The sequence below is a fragment of the Arachis hypogaea genome, chromosome 16 (assembly GCF_003086295.3).
Source record: "Arachis hypogaea cultivar Tifrunner chromosome 16, arahy.Tifrunner.gnm2.J5K5, whole genome shotgun sequence".
In the NCBI taxonomy this organism is placed as follows: Eukaryota; Viridiplantae; Streptophyta; class Magnoliopsida; order Fabales; family Fabaceae; genus Arachis; species Arachis hypogaea.
The window spans coordinates 119863414-119880912 of record NC_092051.1 but is presented as its reverse complement, the minus strand read 5'-3'; the positions used below and the strand labels follow the sequence as shown (position 1 = coordinate 119880912).

Genomic DNA, 17499 nt, shown 5'->3' with positions numbered 1-17499 from the left:
ATTAATGCAAAGTACACATGTTTCACTCCAACAAAGAGAAGGAGCGAAAGGAGCTATTCATGTGTTGTGTGACACAGCACCTTTTTCCTTATAGACTTGTTAAGATACAGATGTTATGGAGCAACCTTGGGTAACAAAATGTTAATCATGATTTATTTTCTTTGTTAACTTATTTATACTTTGAGTATCAAAATACAGATGTCTTATAGACACTTAGAAAAGAATCAAAAGATTAAAAAAAATTTTGAAAAACAAGAGTTGAGAGTTCAAATATCAAAGTGGTGCACCCCAAAATCTAAAAGTAGTGAATGTATATGATAGATTAACGCCTTCATCCTTCATTCCAATACTTTCCTTCTATGCATTGTCTCCGTTATAATACTTTTCCAGCATACCTTATGGCTGCTGAAATATTACCTTGTTCATTAACCCCTCCTATCTACATAAACTTTGTAGTCTAAATTCCAAGAGTCAAAATTAGTGTTCCGAATCTCTGAAATTACACAAGCATGATTAGGTTGCTTTTCCAATCATCACACAACTTCTGAGATTGAGTTGAAAGCAATCCTTGTTTATCACATAGCTGAGTTGATTAGCAAATTTATTAAAACAAGTAATAATGGCACACAATAAATAGATACACCCAGCAAGTTGATTGCTGCTACCACACTTATGCTGTTAACAATATCTTTAATCATCCAACCATATAATACACTTTATTGAGACTGAAACTGTGCTTTCGCAAAAGCCAATCATTATTTAATTTCTTTTAACTGAACTGAACCCAACTCCATTCACTGCAAATTTCACTTGTTATTTGTGTTCTACTGTATGCTAAACTGTATCAAAGATTGTGCTCGTATAGCACCAATCTGGCTAAGGACAAGAAATAATACACAAATGTACTTGCAGCAACCCTTAGCTAATTTTGACAACCTAGTCACACATCATTCAAAGCATGACAAGAAGCTCTTCCCGTACACAATAAATAACAAGCAAGTAACTACATTACAATATACTTACCTGGACGTGGTCAATGAGTGATCAAGAAGACTCATGGCCTAGGTTGGTGACCTCCATTGCACTCTGGAGGGGTGCCAGCTTAAAGTCTCCCCAAGAGGGAGAGCTTACGTCATAATTTGTGATAGTGGGGCCTGCGTTCGCGCGGCCCCTGTCCAACTATAGTTTAAATTTATTAATATGTTTTAATATTTAATGTTTAATACATTATTTGACTGATTTTTCAGCACTAAGACGTCCGTAATGTATATGTAATGTGTATGTTAGGGGAAAAAATAGCTATGATTAAGCATAACTAGCGTATGGTACATGTAACAGAATATTTCAGCATAACGACACATGGATCTGTCATTGAATAGATGAATTCTCAGATGGAAGAAGCTCCTTGCAATTGCAAGAAGAAAAGGATGTGCGTCTTAAAAGGACTCATCAATTAAAGGTTACAACCTTGCAAGCTTCAAGGCTTTAAGAGGGGGTGGGGGGGGGGGGGGTGGTTTTTTATCCGCGTCTTCTCTGATGAATCCTTGCAATAACATATCTCTTTTTAAGGGAGATTATAGGATAGAAAGAGTTTTAGGTATACCGGAATATCGATGTTTCAGTTGTTTTAGTTGATCTGAATTATAAAAAATATATATAATATATATTAATTAAAATATTTGGAATATCGGTATTCCCAAGTACACTGATAACTTTCCTATAGGATATGCTTGCCATGAAATTGTAATATTCCGATACTAAAAGATTATTACCATTATTGGAAAAACTTTAAAATAACATAGGGACATATCATTCTACCCTCATTCACTTTTAGTGTAAAAAGTGCTTCGGTATTCCAGTGAGAAAAAAAAAATCTTGAATGAAGTCTGTCAAGTTAGTTCCACATCGTTGGAAGAAGAGCTAAGGTGCTCCGTGGTTGCTAGTTAAATAAGAAGGAAATAGCTTCGTTATAACATACTTACCTGGATGGGGTCTATGGGTAATCAAGAAGGCCCATCGCTTAGGTTGATGACCTTCATTGCACTTAGAAGGGGTGTTAGCCTAAGGTCTCCTCAAGTAGGAGAACCTACATCATAATTTGTGGTAGAGGGGGCCTGCGTTCGCGCGGCCCCTATCCAATTTCAGTTTAAACTTATGCTTTTGTTTTAACTTTTATTACTTTGTTTTTCTTTTTATGTAAGCCTCCTCACTTGAAAACTTAAGAACTAAGCAGCTACAGCGCACACTGAAGGCGTGTTATGTTCGGCCGCAGATAAGATCAAACAGCTCTGGCCACTGCAAGAAATGCCCCACTACTTGAATCAAGCCATGTTCCAAGCAAATTTTTAAAGGGCGTTGATAAGAGTAGAAACAAAATATAAATATCAAAAAATTTTCAAACCATTGTAATCTGGTAATTTATTATATAAGGCTTCAAAAGAGTTTTAAATGTTAAAATATACTATGGAACTCAATTTATTTAATAAACAGCATGATTGATAGCATAAAACTAAAAATTAAGAGATAAATTAAATTGAAACATGAAGATTCTTGCAACATTTAAAATATATTGATTTTTTACCGTACTATTTTGTTGAGGTATTTCAACACAACTTCATTGATGAATGATTCTTTTGGATGAATAAAATTCAGTAAGAAAAACTTCAAGACCATTATCGAAACGAATAATCTTAATTTTTGAATTGAATTAAGTTTCCACTAAAGCCAAAAAAATTTTAATACATTATGAAACCTCACTTTTAGATTTTAGTAAAACAATTTAAGTGAATCAGCTAAAATCATCTACTATAATTAAAAAATATTTATGATAATGAATAGAGACAATTCTAAAAAGTCTCCAAATGTTAAAATGTAATAATTCAAATAATAGCATTTACATGATTTAGACTAGGTAAAAAAAAAGTTTTATTTGTTTAGAAAAAAGCATACATCACAAACTTTATTTTGGTGGGGTAAAATAAAAAGGTATTACCTATGTAAAAAATTGATTCGTTCTCCATAAACATAACCCAAAGGGAGATGCCACAAATATAATGATGGGTGTGATGGTGTGTGAAGTTTATTGAAGGAAAAGATATGGTGGTGTCATAGGCTTTGTCAAGGATGTACAATCCTTCTTTTAATTTACCAAACTAATAGTCTTCAATGTGTTTGATTCTCGTAAAAAACATGAATGTTGAGAAAAAGTGAGATCACATAGAAGCATTGAAGTAATTTTAGAAACAGAAATTAGATTGAAATAAAACATTGGCAAATACAAGATATCATTCAAGAATAATGATGTTGAAAATTTGAGAACACCTTTATATTGTACAATAACTTGTAACCCATTTGGCAAGTGAACAATAATAGGTTTAAATTTTGTATAAGAAACAAAATTTGACAATTTTGAAGGTATATGATCAGTGGCACTAGAATCAATTATCCGAACACGAGAAAAATTAGAAGAAGATGCAATATTGTTTAAAATAGAGAAAGTGTATGAAGAACAAAACAAATGAATACCCAAATTTGGGCTAGGAAGCAGTCCAATTTGAAAAGTCGAGTCATTTTCACTACAAGAAATATCATTAAAATCGACGGCCAAATCGACGGCTAGGCCGTCGATAATATTAAAAATCAACGGCAAAATGGACGGCAGTGGTGGTCGCTATTAAGCTTGTCGATTTTTTAAAATTCTAATAAAATCGACGGTATGTCAAACCGTCGATATATTTTAAATAAAATCGACAATTCTAGCGTCGATAATATGAGGTTAAGTTTTTCCCATATTAAGTAAAAGCGACGCGTCTGTCGTCGATGATATTAAATAAAATCGAAAACTAACTGTCGATTTTGGATTTATTAAAATGGACAAGCATACCGTCGATTTTGGACTTACTAAAATGGACAAAAAAACCGTCGATTTTTAACTTATTAAAATAATGGACAAGTGAACCATCGATAAAATTATAAAAAGATTGACAACTTCTCTGTCTATTTTTTATTTTCTTTTGTCTATTTTGAATTTAAAAATCGACATTACTACCGTCGATTTTAATAGCTACAGTTTTTTTTATTATTTGAAAAATAATAGTCAATTAAATATTAAATATGAGACAAATAAACTTTTAAATACAAAAATAAAATTTATATTAAATAATGAGTTTACATATCAAAACAATAATAAACAATCCTCTAACTTAAAGATTTAAAACAAGATAAATAACTAAACTCCACTAATAATACAAAATATTCAAAACAAAGTAAATAATCCTACTCGTACTCATCTAAATAGTCCTCATCTGAGTCATCGAGATCTTCAGAATTATCCTCCATATGAGCGCCCTGTGATTGTCCTGGGGCTGCAAGATAGGTGGGACTTTTCTTCCTGGGGCTGCGCTTTTCTGGGAGCTTGGAAAAGTAAAAGGAGGAGGTGGAGGGACACATGATCTAGAACTACTAGGACCCATGACCCTCACATACTCAGTCAAGCTACTAAGTTGATGACTAAACTGATCCATCTGTGAGTTACTATTGTTGAGATCCTCACGCAAGGATTCAACCGTCTGTTGCCACTCTCTTTTCTCCCTTTGATAGCGGTCTTCAAGCTCTCTATATTTAGCGGCATGTTGTTCAACTTCCCTATTGAGTATTATGATTTGTTCTCTAAGATCCAAAACATCAGTGCTGGTGGTCGTGGTTGGCCCATCAACTCGGGGTCGCACCATGAAAGAGTTCCTTACCTCACCCATGCCATATACCCTACCTCTTCGTTTTTCACCCACTGTCTCAATCCATATGCTTTCCTCAGAGACAAGCGGTGGATTAGTTACACCAGCCTCTATAGTAGCCTGTCGCTCTTGCTCAGCCTGAAACATGCGCTCTTGAAATGTCTCCTACAATGATTGGTAAACTAGTTTAAGTATCAATAATAATGCAAAAGTTAAGAAGATATGTGACAAAAATAAGTCCAAAATTACAATGAAGGAAAGTATTAAGTCATTTTTTTTTCACATTCTAAGTTACACAAAAAGCAATTACAATGAAAATAGGTAAGTTACCTTTGCCATTCGGGAGTGTTCATCAACCCATTGAGTCCTATCCTCTTTGCGAGTATGGGTGTGCTCAAAAAACTCATCCATACGCGATGGTCTTTCAAGCGATTGATTCTACATAATATAAGTAATAATCAAAAGAAAGAAGTTGATATTATTGTCAAGGTTTAGAAAAAACTCAATTTTTGCATTATTACTAGTCAAATAACGTTCTTGCATAATTAGGCAAATTAGAACAATCAGCAAAAAGGAAACAATCAAGGGATCTGTATGCATTTGTGTTCATAATAACCAAGATAAATACTATGTATACATATAACACAATGATTACCTGACTATGTTTCCATTTCATGTCACCTAACACAATCTCCACCAAAAATAATATTTAAATCACAAATGTCAATGATGTTTCAGTTTACCCTCGGCAACAGAAGCCGTAAGATGATGCATATGACATGAAGCTTTCTCCATGAGTGTTGACTAGCTCCTAATGTGACAGCAAAGTAAAGATAAACACTGCAAAGGAGAACTAGTAGAACAAGAGCTGACAAGAGTGATCCCGTGCCTCTCCATGAGTGTTGACCAACTTCCCAGCTCATTCTTAATTAAGAAGGTACCATTTATTACACACAATAGGTTTATTACTTTTAAACTAGTCAATTTGATTCTAGATTCCTCGTTAATAGATTTTATTTTGGCATGAATATCTCTAGAACTTCACAAAACAGTGAGACCAGGTAGGCCCATTCGTACATATAACATTATTTATAATCTTTAATTGTTAGCATCTCATCCATCATCAGAGTTGTAGATTTCATTATTTCTATCTCTCAAAATCTATCAAAAAATTAAATAGAACAAGAATGTGTCTCATAAAAATCCTACTTCAGCTAGTTGTTCAAGCTAGGACAAACATACTAAGGAACAATGAGAAAAACAGTGCATCAAACCAGATTACATATTTTTTGTAAGAAGTATTCATAAACATCAACAAACTAGATTCTAAATCATTTCAATCTCATATCTAATTCTAAATGCAGGTGCTAACAATTTGAGTCTATAAACAACTTACCAAGCGTAACCTCGCTTCTGGAAAGGTGGTGCCTCCTGCAGTGTGAAGAGAGGTACCTCGAGTTGATTTTCTAGCAGCTGTATTTCTCACCTGTAATTTCCTATAGGCATCAGTGTCCCAACGTCTCATCAATTCACCAAGAACTTCTGGTGGGATCCAATATGGACGGGCTCCTTTTTTGCGAATGGCATGGAGCATACCTCGTAGGTGCTTGGCTGCCCTGAACCTCCAAGCTTGATAGATGTCATCCTCTTCTGTATCAAGAATGTCAAAGCATTTCTATTTTAAAAAAGAAATAACATCTTGCTATTATATAACATACTATAATATATAAGATTGTAAAATACGTAAAAAAAGATAGATAAAATTTACCCTCCATTCTGTCCACCATATTTTTCAAGTATCATCATCTCCCTCATCAAAACTCAGCCAAGACTTGTTGTAATTTTCCTTAAAAACTTGAGAAATGCGCTTCAAGCCAGGCTTAGATGGGTGCCAACTACATCAATAATTTCAAGGTATATCTGTTCAGTGTGATAGGCAATTTTCATAATCATAGGAACAGTATAATTGAAAAAGAAAAATGAAAAATAGCTTTTAAGTTTGAAAGAATACTCTTGAATTTCCAGTAAAAAAGTGTGAGGTCCCGACAAGTTCTCACAATAAAATCTCATAATATATAGAAAGGGACATTAGCTTATATCATCAATATCTATATACCACCAACATTAATTTAAACTAAAAGAGGAGATCAGAGGGATTATTGTGTATATTCCTTGGCCAATGATTAGCAGAAGTTTATATCAGCTAGCCTAGATTCTAACTAATTATAAAGACATATTATTTCATAAAACTGAGACATGCTATTCATAAAATTTAAAGCAAATAACAAACCATTTGGCACCATCATATCTAAGCTTAGGAGCACTTGTGGCGGAGTGACCAGTGGCAGTGGATGTTCCTGGACCCTGAGTATCTTGGGTACCAGTAGATGTGGATTATTTTTCCCCACAAGATCCTGCTCGACTGGGAGCTACGATAGCTGGATCACTCTGCACACCATGTGAGGCAATGTTGGGATGCTCATTGGTTTGTTGAGCGCATAATCTTGGTGCACCCGGAGTAGGCATCATGTGTATCTGAGGCTCCTGACGAGAGGGGGTAGTAGTAGCAATAGGTGGCAGTCTCCCACTAGTCGGAACAGTCATGCCTGATGATGACCCAACGAGAGTGTATGGATCTGCATGTAAGTCAAGCGGGCGACCGGTAGAAAGCCTAGGCCTCCCCTTTCGGCCTCGGCCACGACCACGATCTCTGTCTTTACCAGAGATATGTATAGTAGCTGGATCACCCTTTTGGCCTCGGCCTCGGCCACAGCCACGACCACGACCGCGATCTCCGTCTCTACCAACCATATCCTGTACACATTGAAATTAGGTTTTAATAGAATGAAAATTATTTTTTAATTAAAAACTTGTCTCTTCAATGAAATTAACTTTTCACCAAAAGAAAATTTTCCCTATATAATATGGCAGCTTGTATTTTTATGTGTGTGTGTGTGAAATAGTAGTAATATGGCAGTTTATAATAATGGAAGAGATTTTTGGTCAATGTAATTGCATACAGCTATGTGATTATATCTGGCTAGTAAAGGGCACGTTAGTATTAATCATTTGGTTTCCATGACCTAGCAATTCTTAAAAATAGTAAGAGACAGATCAAGAGAGAAATTGGCACATCACATGGTATATAAATTCTTATATTATTCAAAATTTCGGATCACAACAGCATCTGACATAACATGGATTGCTGGAAGCTTGTCATACGCATGCACAAACACTAGCTAATACAAAGAGGCAAGGGAAAAAAAGAAGGGGAAAAAACCTCTGAAAAGCAATAAGATTGAGAAAGTAATATACCTGGGCAGATGAAGTCCCTCCTGAACCCAATGTTTTACCCTATAGAGAAGTAAAATGCCACATGAAGGTTAATGGAGGTAACAGATGCCTAAACAAACAAAACATGAAGGTATAACAATAAAATTGAAAGAAATGTGAATTTATCTTCATTTCCCAATTAACTTGAGTAATTTTGCATATTTATAGATCTTATAGTTAATGAACTTTTAAAACTGCAAGGTGAAAACTTCTCTGTCTGGCTTATCATATTGTTACAGGATGGCTATCAACTTGCTTGGGAGTTGGACAATGCTTGGGAACAAAGTATAAAATTAGGATCTAAGATTGACATTAACCTTGAGGTATCGGACACACTCATATCTAATAAGATGGAAACACATCATTTTTTTTATTTGAATATAAGGCTTTTGAAAATAATGGTTAATCATACAGGAATCAGTTCTGAATGTTGATTTGATAATGAATCTGTTTTGGCATTGTTGCTTTCAGATACGAGAGAGAAAGAAGGCTACAAATTGCCATTATTCACGGAATGGCTAGAATGGCAGCTATGATTGCTTCCACCTACAGAGCATACTTGGGAGTTGGTCTTGGCCCTTTAGAAGTAGGAAATTCTTGTTCATAATTGGCATCATGAAGAAGAAACTGAAGGCGACACTTTAAATTTAAATGCTGCTAAAAACTAGCACGATTTCTTTCCTCACTGTTGTGATGAGCAAAGCAGTGTAAAAGCGGAAGAGAGGAAGAATACTAAACTGAAGTTTATTCGTTTGTGTGAGTTAACTTTACAGAGATACAAACTACTCCTATTTATACATAAAGCTAACACTCTTATCTTAACTAACGAACCCTTATCATTGGTAATTAGTAATTACATTCATAAAGAACTCTTATAACAGGTACATCTGTGTGGCCAAGTCTTTTATGCCATAGTTCAATTGGGTTATAATTTTGTTTATTAGTTAATAAAGCATATTTAGATGAATCATTGATATTAGGTAAACCAGAACCAGACTTGCAAAGAGTAAGAAAAGGAGTAACACATTTAGACACAGGACAGAATGAGTAAGCCTACACCAAATAAGCTAATTAGAAATAGTCAAATGTGAATCATGCATTCTTAGCTACACATTTTCTTACAACACTTGACTAGTTATTAGAAGATGCCATCATGTATAGAATATGTTTAATTACACATGTAACAATACATAGATATTAGCAGATGCCATCATGTAACATATTACATTAACTCCCAAGTGATCTTCAAATACCAATTTGAAAAAAAGTTCATTAAGATTAAAGATCAGCAAGCATGCCACTAGCTAAACCCGGACGCTAGCGACCAAAAGGTTAGCTCAATGTTTTTCTTTAAACCAAATTTGGTAACCTATATTTTACAAGGTCACGATTCCACTAGTTCGCACAAAAATGTCACTATTCCAAGTAATTATTCACACATACATCTAAAATGAAACCACCTAAAATCTGCGTCTCAAATATCAAATTGATTTCATGAACTTAAGGTCCTAAACTACACAACCTCTTCGAATCGGTTGCTAACTCTACTAAAACATACTCTGAATTCACCAATAAATTTCTCACAATGTCTTGATCATAATGATAACAAGTCCTTCTTTATCTCCATAATTCTTAACTAACCCTTAACAATCCCTAAATGTGCCTAAATCTTAATGAGCTACCACAAGTGTTAGGCCTTATGGTGTATTGGTGCACGAAATTGTGATCATCAACAATGGCGCCAAAGACTTGGTGCTCTCAAACGTGAATCACACTTTGTCACAACTTCGCACAACTAACCAGCAAGTGCACTGGGTCGTCCAAGTAATACCTTACGTGAGTAAGGGTCGATCCCACAGAGATTGTCGGCTTGAAGCAAGCTATGGTCACCTTGTAAATCTCAGTCAGGCGGATTCAAATGGTTATGGTGAATTGATAATAAAAATATAAATAAAATATAAACTGGGATAGAGATAATTATGTAATTCATTGGTGAGAATTTCAGATAAGCGTATAGAGATGCTTTCGTTCCTCCTGAACCTCTGCTTTCCTGCTGTCTTCATCCAATCATTCCTACTCCCTTCCATGGCAAGCTTATGCAGGGCATCACCGTTGTCAATGGCTACATCCCGTCCTCTCAGTGAAAATGGTCCAAAATGCGCTGTCACCGCACGGCTATTCATCTGTCGGTTCTCGATCATACTGGAATAGGATTCAGTCATCCTTTTGCGTCTGTCACTACGCCCAGCACTCGCGAGTTTGAAGCTCGTCACAGCCATCCCTTCCCGGATCCTACTCGGAATACCACAGACAAGGTTTAGATTTTCTGGATCTCAAGAATGGCCGCCAATAATTCTAGTTTATACCACGAAGACTCTGATCTCATGGAATGGAAGGCTCGGTTGTCAGGCGAGGCAACCATGCGTCATGAACCAGAAGGCTAAGAGATATGCACTTAAGCGATTGCAAGTAGAACGGAGGTGGTTGTCAGGCACGCGTTCATGGGTGAGAATGATGATGAGTGTCACGGATCATCACCTTCCTCAGGTTGAAGAACAAGTGTATATCTTATATAAGAAATAGGCTTGAGTTGAATAGAAAAATAATAGTACTTTGTATTAATTCATGAGGAACAGCAGAGCTCCACACCTTAATCTATGGTGTGTAGAAACACTACCGTTGAAAATACATAAGTGATGAGGTCCAGGCATGGCCGAATGGCCAGCCTCCAAAACGTGATCCAAGGATCAAAAGATAATCCAAAGATGTAAATACAATAGTAAAAAGTCCTATTTATACTAAACTAGTTACTAGGGTTTACAGAAATGAGTAAATGATGCAGAAATCCACTTCTGGGGCCCACTTGGTGTGTGCTTGGGCTGAGCATTGAGCTTTACACGTGTAGAGGCTTCTCTTGGAGTTGAACGCCAGTTTGTAACCTGTTTCTGGCGTTTAACTCCATTTTGCAACCTGTTTCTGGCATTTAACTCTAGAATAGGGCAGGAAGCTGGCGTTAAACGCCAGTTTGCGTCGTCTAAACTCGGGAAAAATATGGACTATTATATATTTCTGGAAAGCCCTAGATGTCTACTTTCCAACGCAATTGAGAGCGTGCCATTTGGAGTTCTGTAGCTCCAGAAAATTTACTTTGAGTGCAGGGAGGTCAGAATCCATCAGCATCTGCAGTCCTTCTTCAGCCTCTAAATCTGATTTTTGCTCAAGTCCCTCAATTTCAGCCAGAAAATACCTGAAATCACAGAAAAATACACAAACTCATAGTAAAGTCCAGAAATGTGATTTTATTTAAAAACTAATAAAAATATATTAAAAACTAACTAAATCATACTGAAAACTATGTAAAAACAATGCCAAAAAGCGTATAAATTATCCGCTCATCATGTATCATACTTAATAAACTCTCCTTGAACTTTTTTAATCTTATATCACTCAATTGGAACCAACACCAAACAAGATAGAAATAGCAACTACTCAACTATCTAATTCTTTTTTCAATTATACGGAACAAATATACATAAACATAGAATTCAGATGACAATAGAACATAGAACCATGGTCACGAACTTCATATAAATAACTCCAAACAATAAAATTCCAGATAAAACATGAAAGATGCAAAATCAGGAAATTAAAAATGAAACCTCGAAGCATGCCGGAATCATTTTCGGGAGGAGGATCAGTTCGGGGAGCTGGAGGTGGACCGGGGGAAGCGGTGCGGCAGCTGAAACGGCGTCGCCGAAGGAGGACAGTGGTGGAGAGTGGGTGAACAGAAGGAGTGAGTGAAGGAGAGAAGAGAAGGAGGTTCACGGAAGAAGAAGGGGTAACCGTGACGGAGGAACGACGACAGTGGAGAATGACGGTGGCGCAACCGTGAATTTGGGGTAGAACAAAAGGGAATTGTGTTTCTGGTGATTGGGGAATTTGGGGATGAAATGGTGAATTTGGGGGAATTGGGTTCTGAACTTTGGACGCCGAATCTACACCGTTTTCTTAATTTAGAAAGCGATCTAGATCGTTTATATTTATTGACGGTAGATGTTGTCGATATTTTAAATAACAAAATCGACGCCATGTTCGTCAATTTTAAAATAAAAGTATTTTTCCCTCCTTGTTTGTCAATAGTGTGACGATAATAGTGTGAAAGTTAATTCATTATAAATATATCAACAGCCTGGCTGTCGATTTTAATAATTTATTTTTAATTATGTATTTTTGACAATATCGACAGCAAGCTGTCGAAAAATATCGACGGCAAAAATAGCCATCGATTTTTGGCGTCGAAAAAAGGCTTTTTTCTTGTAGTGTTTTATCCTTGTTTTCTGAGGCATGGGCCTTCACCCGTTTCAAAAAAGCCACTAGAGTTGTGTGCTAAGAGGAAATGAAGCTCATTATTGGCTGCTCCTGGACTGTCTTCAGTGTATCCCTACCCCCTTTGAATTAGAGTTTGTGACGAATGTGGCAAGGAAGAAAGGAAAGAGGCCGTGACACTATCACAGAAGAAGGAGCCCTGTTGCTGAAGAGGTGCGATCGTCCTAGGAATCGCGGATGCCGGGGGGGGAGGGATTGGGCTTCCTATAGCAAACGTCCACAATATGCCCCCCTTTTCCACAAAACGTGCACAATTTGAAAGGAAAAAGGGAATGAAAAATCCAAGAAAGCTCAAGGTTGTTAAACCGTTCCCCGGTTGAAAAAAGCAGATCATTAGGAAGAGAAAAATGTATTATACTGGTGAGAAAACTATGTTTATTTTTAGAAATAACTTCCATGGTGAATAATCTGCTCTAAGAATGGTAGTTATTTCTTATTAGAACAGGAGTAACAAGAATAGATGTAAAATTTTTGCTACGATGTATATAATAGGGACTAGATTGGTCTTGAGAGACGTCCATGGTATATGGTTAAGAAGAAGGAAAAGATAATGGTGTTTGAACATTAGGATTTGAAGTTTTAGCCAATTGCTTGGGTATGAACAGAGCCGTAATGGATCTAATACTAAAACAAGAATTAGGCAGAGAAGTGTAAAGATGAATGAAGTGTGTATTACTCTTTCATTATTGATTAATGATTACAAAAGTTATATATTATACAGGAAGAAAAACACACAGCTTAGCAAATCTGTATAACAATTAACAAATCTAGAAAAAGAATCTTATCCTAATAGAAAAGGTGAGTCGCCACATTCTAAAACAAAAAATAAGAAGCATGAGTAAAAGAAAATTAACAAAGAAGGAAAAATTGTTTATTCTGAGTTTTGAATTTAGGCCTGATTCTTGGTGCACGAAATTGGACTCCGCAAGTTTTGCACAGATAGATCGGCAAGTGCACCGGGTCGTCTAAGTAATACCTCAGGTGAGTGAGGGTCGAATTCTACGGAGATTGTCAGATTGAGCAAGTAGTGTCTATCTTGTAGATCTTAGTCAGGCGATTAGAAAAGATGATTGTTTGTTTGAAAGCATAAACAAAATAGTAAAGGAAACGAAATACCAGATTAGTGTGAAAGCGATGATAGATATTCAGTTAAGGCTTCGGAGATGCGTATTCTTTACGAATTAACTTTTCTTACTGTCTACTTCAATAATGAATGATTCATTCAATAGCAGCCATAATTGACTAACTCATGTAGCATCCTCATCAAGTTAACTCATGGCTTCCCACTATAGCCGAAGGTGAAGCACTAAGCAATCCACTCCCCTTCGCGATCATACTCAAAACGCCACAGACAAGGTTGGATCTTCCGGATCAGGGAACGCTGCTTCTCAGACTCTAACCTTAATGCCACAGAGACCTCAGTAACCCAGGGTCAACGAAATTTTATGTCACTTATCCAAAGTCGCCCAGGCACGCTCTTGGAATCTGCAGTACACTCTCTAGCTATGGTTCAATGCTATCCGGGTCAGGACTCACACGGAACCCATGTAGAACAAGGACGATTGTCACGGGTCATCCTCAATTCATGAGATGAAGAACGAAAATGCACAAGAGAATGAAATCAAACGTATATTAAAATAGAAATAGTAATATTATTAATCCATGAGAATCAGCAGAGCTCCTAACCCTAACTTAGGAGATTTAGTTGCTCATGCTTTACAGAAACCAATGGTGAAATGTACGAATGGGAAAAGATCCTTAACAGTGGTGATCTTTGTTTTATATATACTAACCTAATAGCTAAGAAGTACAAAAAGTATGACAGACTAGACTAGAGGTGCGAAAATCCATCCTTGGGCCCACTTTGGTTGAGTACTTGTGCTGAGCTTGGCGTCCAACTTAGGGAATGGGGCGTTGAACGCCCATTAGGGAGTTGATCCATGCTTCCTTGCTTCTTGGTGGGTGTTGAACGCCCCAAAAAGGGTGGTTCTTGGGCGTTCAACGCTGGCTTGTCTCCTTGGGGCGTTGAATGCCAGCAAGGGGGTAGCTCCTTGGCTTGGGGACAAGCAAACTTTTAAGTTTGGTGTTGTATAGTGCGCTCTCTATTTACCTTATCATCAGTGGCACCATAGGGAGATGAATGTTCTTCATAGAGGAGCACAGCCGAAGGAATGAGATGGCCACCAGCATAACTGAAGTGGTTGAATTCCTTTCATTCTATTTCTCCTTCCGTTCTTATTTTGTTGTCTTCTGTTTTCTGTTGCTTTGATTGCCTACATGATCTTTGGTACTTTCAGTTCTTAGATTTAGTTTCATTATGTTATTTGCTTTTAATTCTAAAAAGTTTCTCATGTACCGCTCACTAAGCTAGAATTCAAAAGAAAAACAAGAAGAAAAAGATGTATTACATGAGAAATAGAGTTTATATGAAAGAGTAGTCTTATTTACTTAAATGTGGTGGTATTTTTGTGATTCTGAATGCATGACATGAACCATGCATATTTGAATTTGAATCAAATGATGTTGATGTACAAGGAACAGGAATTTAGAGAACTATTATGAATTCTCTGAAGTAAACAAAAGCTTAATCCTTGAAGCAAAAGAAACAGCAAAAGAAAAATAAAAGCAAGGTCCAAGCTAAGGCTTTAAGTTCCAATGATTAGAGTGGTCAGACATGATTAAAAGCTCAAAGAGTTATTTCTCTAGTCATATGCTTGTGGTGTAAATGTGTCAAGTAATCCTTGAGATAGAGCACTAAGAGTCGAGATCAAGTGTATTTAGCAAAGTATGCCAAAGGCTTTGAGCACTACTGCTTGGGAGTGACTGAAAGAAAAATCAGAACTAAAAGAGAGTTCCCCATTTAAGTACTTGTGGCATTTTTGTGTCAAGTAAAGCTTGAAACAAAGCATTTAAAGTCACGGCTAGGGAAATTTGTTGTGTTCAAGGATTAAGCTGAAGTATAAAAGATTAGAGAATTTATAATATTATCCGGATCTAATTCCAAATGACAGTGACATTCCTCTTATTCAAAGGATAGTGAGATGCCAAAACTATTCAGAATTGCAGTGTATAAACTCCACTTTAAGAAGAGACAGGAGCTTGATTGAACACTCACTTCTCATGCAAATTCACACCCTAAGCCTATATTAGTTTTGGTTGCTTGAGGACAAGCAACAATTCAAGTTTGGTGTTGTGATGCGTGAGCATCTTTCCTATCTTTTCTTAGTGAATTTGCATTCAAATTTGTGAGTTTAATCAAGATTTAAATACTTCTTAGCCACTATGAATACTACTTTGAGTTGTGTACAATTCTGTTTATTTCAGGTAGCATTCGGATTGATTTGACGGAGTTTTATAGAAGAAGAGGCAGAAAGTGGATGATGCTGTCAACCCTGACCTCCCTGCACTCTAACGGATATAACTTGAGCTATAGAGGTTCAATTGACGTAATTCCAGTGGAATTAGAAAGCTAACTTTTAGAACTTTCCAACAATTTATAATAGTATGCCCTTCTTCTTTATTTTGTTCGGCCAATGTGGCGCCTAACTTGGAATTTCCCAAGTTAGGCGCCATGATTTCAAAGTTATTAGGTGCCAGGAAGGCCAAACCAACGAAGTTAGGCGCCATGAATGTGAATTTAGGCGCCAGTTCAACGTAAAGCACTCCCAAGTTCACTGCCATAGTGGCGCCTAACTTGGAAAACTCCAAGTTAGGCGCCAACCTTGAATCAAGACATGGTTCCCACGCTCCTCCAAGCATTCATTCGAAGATCTTTTATTAATTTTGATTAAAACTTTATTTTAATTACAAATAGGAAAATATATTATTTAGTTTTAGAAAATATATTTTACATTAATTAGGATTAGATATAAAAGGAAAAAGAATCAGCCCTTCATCTCTTCTCTTTGCTCATACCTCATTCCGCACTTTACAGTTTTTCAGAATCCTTATTTTCTCTCTGAACCATGAGCAACTAAACCTCCACCATTAAGGTTAGGAGCTCTGTTTATTCCATGGATTAATACTATTACTGTTCTATTTTAATTCATGTATTGATTTCAATTTCAAGAATTGTTTTCGTTCTTTATCTTATGAATTTGGGTGGAACGAAAGTATGACCTTTATTCTAATTGAGTTCTTGTAAAACTTGGAAAAGCTCTTTACTTGAACAACAGCTTGAAAATAATTTCTCCTAAATTTCTAATTATCTGGACTTAACAGGATACGTGACATATAATTCTCTTATATTTGGGTAATTAGGATTCCTGTGGCATATAAACTAGAATTGAACTTAACCTTCTAATTGGAATCAAGTGACCAAGGAATTGGTGGTTGATGAAGGTTAGAGGAGACTAAAAAGGTCTAAGAAATTAGGGTTTAGTCACATATAGTTTGCCATGAATTGAATCTTGCATGATTAAAATAGTTGGTAAGAAAAGTTAATCCGAAAAATAAATATCTCTGAAACTTTAACTTTTTTCTCTCATATTATTCACACCAATTTACTGCTTGCTTTCTGATATTCTAAATTTACTGTTAATGCATGCTTGTGAACTCTCAAAACACCATTTTCTGTTTGTCTAACTAAGTAAATCACATAATTATCGTTGCTTAGTCTATCAATTCTCGTGGGATCGATTCTCATTCATTTGAGGTACTACTTGGTATGACCCGGTGTACTTGTTAATTAATTTGTGAACTTTAAATTCTGCAGGATATATATTACCAGCCCTAATTATCTATAGAATATATTTTGGACTTTAATTTTTTTTTTGGGCCCTTTTAAGTTATACACTAAGATACGAACAGAAAGTATAAAAAACTAAATTTTTATTAATCAATTTTAGTGTTTTAGTTTAAAATTTAGGATTTATATATGATTAAAAGTTTATGTTTTAAAATTTAGAATTTAAAATAAATAAATTAATTTTTAAAAAATTAACTGATAGCTAAAAAAATTAATTACCTAATATTATTCTTTTAAATACAACCAATTATCTATTAGAATATTAATAAATAAAAGTTAAAGCATCATTAAAATTTATTA

General features: G+C 35.8%; 1 protein-coding gene and 2 non-coding genes across 3 annotated transcripts; 2 read left to right on the top strand and 1 right to left on the bottom strand.

Moving 5' to 3' along the window:
- The first annotated feature begins 1015 nt into the window (after positions 1–1015).
- Positions 1016–1175, top strand: LOC112759844 (U1 spliceosomal RNA). The gene has a single exon (XR_003180312.1). It is a non-coding gene; the product is annotated as a U1 spliceosomal RNA (small nuclear RNA).
- Positions 1176–1974: 799 nt separating this feature from the next.
- LOC112759845 (U1 spliceosomal RNA) lies at positions 1975–2134 on the top strand. Its single transcript, XR_003180313.2, has one exon. It is a non-coding gene; the product is annotated as a U1 spliceosomal RNA (small nuclear RNA).
- A 2067-nt stretch (positions 2135–4201) lies between these two features.
- On the bottom strand, positions 4202–7536 carry LOC112758943 (uncharacterized). The gene is made up of 4 exons (XM_072219593.1): positions 6502–7536; positions 6130–6383; positions 5064–5171; positions 4202–4898 (listed from the first exon to the last, which is right to left on the bottom strand). The coding sequence occupies exons 1-4, from the start codon at positions 6518–6520 to the stop codon at positions 4290–4292; spliced, it is 990 nt and encodes a 329-aa protein (XP_072075694.1). The 5' UTR covers positions 6521–7536; the 3' UTR covers positions 4202–4289.
- Between the last annotated feature and the right edge of the window lie 9963 nt (positions 7537–17499).

Bases quoted from the DNA above. Each gene is read 5' to 3' on its own strand.
- LOC112758943 (XM_072219593.1), bottom strand. The intron at 5,172-6,129 runs GTAAGTTGTTTA...TATATTATGTAG, and splicing joins CAGAAGCGAGGTTACGCTTG to AATCAATCGCTTGAAAGACC. The intron at 4,899-5,063 runs GTAACTTACCTA...CAATCATTGTAG, and splicing joins AACACTCCCGAATGGCAAAG to GAGACATTTCAAGAGCGCAT.